Source organism: Triticum dicoccoides, chromosome 1B, assembly GCF_002162155.2.
Source record: "Triticum dicoccoides isolate Atlit2015 ecotype Zavitan chromosome 1B, WEW_v2.0, whole genome shotgun sequence".
Lineage (NCBI taxonomy): Eukaryota > Viridiplantae > Streptophyta > Magnoliopsida > Poales > Poaceae > Triticum > Triticum dicoccoides.
This window is the reverse complement of record NC_041381.1, coordinates 663,838,136-663,843,059: the sequence shown is the minus strand read 5'-3', so window position 1 is coordinate 663,843,059 and position 4,924 is coordinate 663,838,136. Positions and strand designations below refer to the sequence as shown.

At 41.6% G+C, this 4,924-nt stretch overlaps 1 protein-coding gene across 2 annotated transcripts; it reads left to right on the top strand.

Moving 5' to 3' along the window:
- Nucleotides 1–2,526: 2,526 nt before the first annotated feature.
- On the top strand, nt 2,527–4,548 carry LOC119349496. Of its 2 annotated transcripts, none has more exons than XM_037617535.1 (5): nt 2,527–2,600; nt 2,701–2,990; nt 3,175–3,224; nt 3,872–3,931; nt 4,364–4,548. In XM_037617535.1, the coding sequence occupies exons 2-5, from the start codon at nt 2,879–2,881 to the stop codon at nt 4,394–4,396; spliced, it is 255 nt and encodes an 84-aa protein (XP_037473432.1). In that variant the 5' UTR covers nt 2,527–2,600; nt 2,701–2,878; the 3' UTR covers nt 4,397–4,548. The 2 variants fall into 2 exon arrangements, with proteins under 2 accessions (XP_037473432.1, XP_037473431.1); XM_037617534.1 differs by lacking the exon at nt 4,364–4,548 and adding an exon at nt 4,101–4,357.
- Nucleotides 4,549–4,924: the final 376 nt, after the last annotated feature.

Sequence of the window (4,924 nt, the reverse complement as noted above, 5' to 3'; positions counted from 1 at the left end):
CCCATATCCGTCCGCCATTGGCCCTGTATTGTCCCTCCCGATGGGATCCAGCCTCCACCACTGAGCACGGTGCGATGGGATCCACCACGGACGAGGGAAAGGCGCGCGCGGGCGTCGTGATGTGGTCGTCACGTGGCGCGGCACGATCCAGGCTCTGGAATGGGTCGACGATCTTAGAGTTCGCCATAGTGCCGTCCAGAGGCCCCCTTTGTGAGGCCGCCTGCGTAGACGCTTGGTGCACCGCGGCTGGATCTCCATCGCCACCAACAACAGGGACAACGCCAGAGACCAGGTAATCTTGTGAATACGATGGCACTGTCATGTACATGGTGCACGATTCAGTGTTGAGCTCACTTGCAGCTGCATGCTCATGCAACCATGGATGTCAGGCACGGGATGTGCTGGACATTGTTCAGTGCCAGGAGGTGAGCATCACCATGACAAGGCATAGCCTTGGGGCAGCGCTGAACGCATTCGACATCACTGAGAATGACTACAGCTGCACGACCGCCGCAGCGCATTCACTTTTGCCCTGTGCGGCGGCAGCACCGGCTCCAAGAAGCGGTTTAACGCTGCCACGGCCACCGGCCTCTGTGTTCTGTCGCGTCCGCAACGCTCGAGACATTGTCCGCAACGTTGATGAAGGTGAAGGAGATGGAAATTTCAGATAGGACAACATAAAAAATATTCAGACATGTCTTTACCACTACAAAATATTCAGTCACTGCCCTTGTGCCAATTCTTTTCTGCTTTATCCATGAATTAGTCTGTGCTTCCCCAAAATTCATGCATTTGAAGTTTTGAACTAAAGCTTAGTTGATGTAGGGAAGTGAATTGTAGACGTATTTTTAAATTTATATTTAGTACTAGAATTCTATTTTCAATTCAGTTTCACATCATCGTGTCACTAGAAATTCCAACATGGTATGCTTGTTCGTTTAGACTAGACAACTTTATGAAAATGCGGCATCGGCATCAGTATGCTGCCATTGATCCTATTGCCAAGCTTTTTTGTACATCATCGACACAACATCATATAGTCAATATGATTCCCTATGCACACTGCCCATTAACTGAATTACTAGAATGTTCATTGTTTTCTTCCATGTGTATCCCTTGGGGTGTGGTTCTTATGAGCACTTATTTGCAGGTTTGTGGAGTCCTCCTAGAGTTTGAGAAATTTTAATGAGAATTGGTTTGACAGAAACGGGAGGAGGGGCCATTAGGACAATTTTTACGTAGAAGAGATCTCGGGCAGACTGGAACCTATGGACCAAAACTATGTGTGGTTCCCTGCTGATAAATGTGTTGAAATATGTGTGGTTTCTTACACAAATGGAAGTTATCAAGCATGTTCTTTATGCAACAAAAATTTACTCCATCTGTAAAGATATATAAGAGCATTTAGATCACTACTTTAGTGATATAAATGCTCTTATATTTGTTACGGAGGGAGTAGCAGATATATTTGACTAGATGTGCCAAACTGTTGTGTCATCCACTTCACAAATTAGAGGTCGATATGCAGTGGAAGCTTTTGCAGGTCATTTTCAAAGTTAAGTATATCTTCTTTGATGTGATGTTTCATTTGTCCGCGTGCATCATGCTAACATCTGTTGGTTTGTTTCTAAACAGCAGTGCTACTACTGTGATGCATAAATTCAGTGCCACTTCTCAAGCTACTAGCCCTAGAAGAAACACAATGAGGCAGTGCAGCGATGATTATCTAGCCCTCCAAGCTGGATGCAGCAAGGTTACTCGTGATCAAAACCGTTGATGTCAGTTCAAAAACCGGTTCTGATGCCAATTGGCTTGAGGAAATCAGCCAAGATGCTTTGAAGAAATTGCACGCTTTCTATCAGTTCTGCAGACCACACACAATCTTTGGCACTGTGAGATTTGTCATATTTAGTTCCAATCTACATATGTAGTTTTGATGCACACTGCTTGATGCGCTCTTTCTTATGTTTATTGTATTGTTAGATTATAGGGATAACTTCAGTGTCTCTCGTGTCAATGAAGAGCCTAGATGATTTTACTACTACGATACTAAGAGTTATTATAGATTTTTATCTGTTACGAGTAATATTATTTGGCAACTAGATATATACCTAGCCATTTGTGTATGAAAATTCTACATTGTTACTCTTTAAAAAAAATCAAAATTTTCACTTTCTGTGCACGCTTTGGCTGCTGCTTTATGTATGAAGATTTACGTGGTAGGGCTGAATCAGCTATACGACATTCAAATTGAAAAGGTTGTATTTTATTCCTTGTGCTTTGAGAAAATGCACCTTCTTAATCCTTTATACTGTACAATCATTTAGTATAAATTATACTCTATTTTGGAGATCAACAAGCCAGATTTTCCATTTGTAGCTGGGCGATTTTCAGTAGCAACTGGAGTACTCTTAGTGGTCACATTCCTGATCATAGTATATTAGGTTCAACATAATGGTGTTATGGTGTGGAAAATATGGCTGAAGTCTAAATACTTAAGTTTTGTTGTTTTCAGAGCTTTAACACTGGATCTGTTTCGGATCGGTGCCACTGACGTGTGCTTTAATTATCAGCTTCCTTCTTGGAAGTGTTCCATTGAGGTAAGTAGCACTTACCATCATGAGAATTGGAAAGTAAATTCCATGAAACCATCAAACGCCAAGTGATGATCATTTTCATCTCATATTTGATCCTTTTCAGGCTCCGATGCTCCGGTGGGAACGACACACACTCCTCGCTGCATCTTGTATCCTATTTGTGAGGGCTATCGTGGTCCAATTACCTTTCTTTGCACATATGCAGGCACTCGGCACAGTACACATCTTCAGTAGCACTAGAAATTCATACTTATTTACTTGGCTTCCTTCGTCAGTGTTTGATGATTCATTTTGCAGCGACATGTTCTGAAAAGGCCCTTGGCAGCAACAAAATGACTGGTGTTTGCAACATTGTCCATGTGTTGGTTCTCTGCCGTCATAGCTATATTCAACGTAATTAAACATGCAATGACTCTATACTTTTGGTATCATCAAGCATATTTTTATTGATGTCCGGAGCTTTCAGGATATTCCTGACGTTGATGGAGACCGAGACTTTGGCATCACTAAAAGTGTTTCAAGAAAACCATATGCCACCATAAACTGGTTGATTTTGAACCTATTTTTTCGATTGTAGGTGTATCAGCTTTGCAGTGGAGCATGTTGTTCGCCGTGGGTCGAACTGAGGTGAGTATTTGATGCGTTAGTAGATTGGGACGTTGGCTGCTCGGCGTGAGTACCTATGTCTATGTTATGTTTGAGTTAAAAGTACAATTTAGATGTGGGCCACACATACATAGATTAATGCATAGTTAGCTACCCATCTTGTCACCTGGAGTTATATCTCTGCACATATCTGAAGGCAAACATTGTACGCAAGTGATCTGGTTATGAAAAGCTTCATGTCCAGTCAAAATATACATGATGCTAGGTGAAAATAATCATAGAGGTTCATTGAAGATGGATTTGATTTAATTATTTAGTGCCCATGGATTTAATTGTCATTGAGAAGCATAATATCTTGTTGATGCTTCGTAACTTGTTGGTTGTTGTTATTTAGTTTTGCCCATGGAGTCCAAGTGTCCATCGAATTTCATAGATTGCTTCATAACTTGCTGTTGATGTTTGTTCATGCCTTTTGAATGTGTGCTTCGTAGCTTTGCTATTGTCGTTGGACACTTGGACTTAGATGATATATGACTTGGGGTTGGGTGCATAGCTCTTTCACCAAAAATGCAAAGTATGGTAGCTTAAACCGTTGGAAGGATATCACCATCGATTGGCTAAGCTTGCGTATTTTCTGTAAATTATTAAAGCATTGTGCTGAAATGTAGGCCAAGACTGATGAGTTGAAGGCGAGAACAAACTACTACTCTACCCAGCAACTTATACAGGTGCATTTCCCTATATTTTTACAATAATATGACCTGCCAGTTTGCTTTATGCAGATTTGTACTGGTTAATAGTTAGTGTATGAAAAATAAGCATGATTTATGCTCCTCTTTTCTCCTTGAAAACTGTACATGTTGTATGTGTTGATGACACTTTCATATGGTGATATAGAGATGTGGTCTTGACCCTGCTCAAGCTCATCCACACCGCTGTCACTATAGCTGCTTCTGTGAGTCTCTTGTCATCTTCTTCGCCGCCGGCTTGGTAAATCTCTCAGTTTACTTCTCCTCTTCCTCTCTTGAGCTCTGTAGAAAGTTGCATGAACCAGAGGCCGAGGGCAAAGTGCAGTAGGCGGTGCATTGGTTATAATATATGTGTAGCCAGTAAGGGATGGTTCGTTCTCATCTCAAAGGCCTAAAGATCCGTTGTTGTAGGTCACCACATTCGCTTCCCACAGCTGTGGATGACGACAAGGAGGTGGTGGGTGACATGGGCAAATAGTGCTTGGATGTCCATGTTGCTTGTCTGCGTGTCTGCATAGAGAATTTTCTGTTGTTTGATTTGGTTTTACTGGAACAAGGAGTGGCGCTGCCCAAGCTCCCCATTACCCATTGTATTGAGTTAATTGCCGTTGAGGTGCGGACTTGCCATTTATTGTGATTTTATCATTCCTCCTTATTTTAAAATTTTGTTCCACAAGATAGTTCTTGCTCATAGAGATGCTTTGCATGGATTGTTTAAAAAACAAAGAACGTGACAAGTTTGTGCTTTGAAAATGGGATACTATGCTTAGTTCTAGCTTTAACATTTGTGATATCCAATTATACTCCTATGGCTTGTATGCCGTGGCAAGATGCCCACTTACTGCACCAATTCTCATTCGAAACAATGCTCTTTTGTCTTTGGGACCAATTTTAGTGGTGACTTAATAACTGATTTTGTACTTTCTGCTTTAGGTTGTGAGGATGCAGGTTAATCGTGCTGCTGATTGTATA

Coding starts and splice junctions, on each gene's coding strand:
- LOC119349496 (XM_037617534.1), top strand. CDS start 2,879: ATGATTCATTTTGCAGCGACATGTTCTGAAAAGGCCCTTGGCAGCAAC. Junction 2,991..3,174: donor CCGTCATAGCTATATTCAAC/GTAATTAAACAT, acceptor TTTCGATTGTAG/GTGTATCAGCTTTGCAGTGG. Junction 3,932..4,100: donor CTACCCAGCAACTTATACAG/GTGCATTTCCCT, acceptor ATGGTGATATAG/AGATGTGGTCTTGACCCTGC.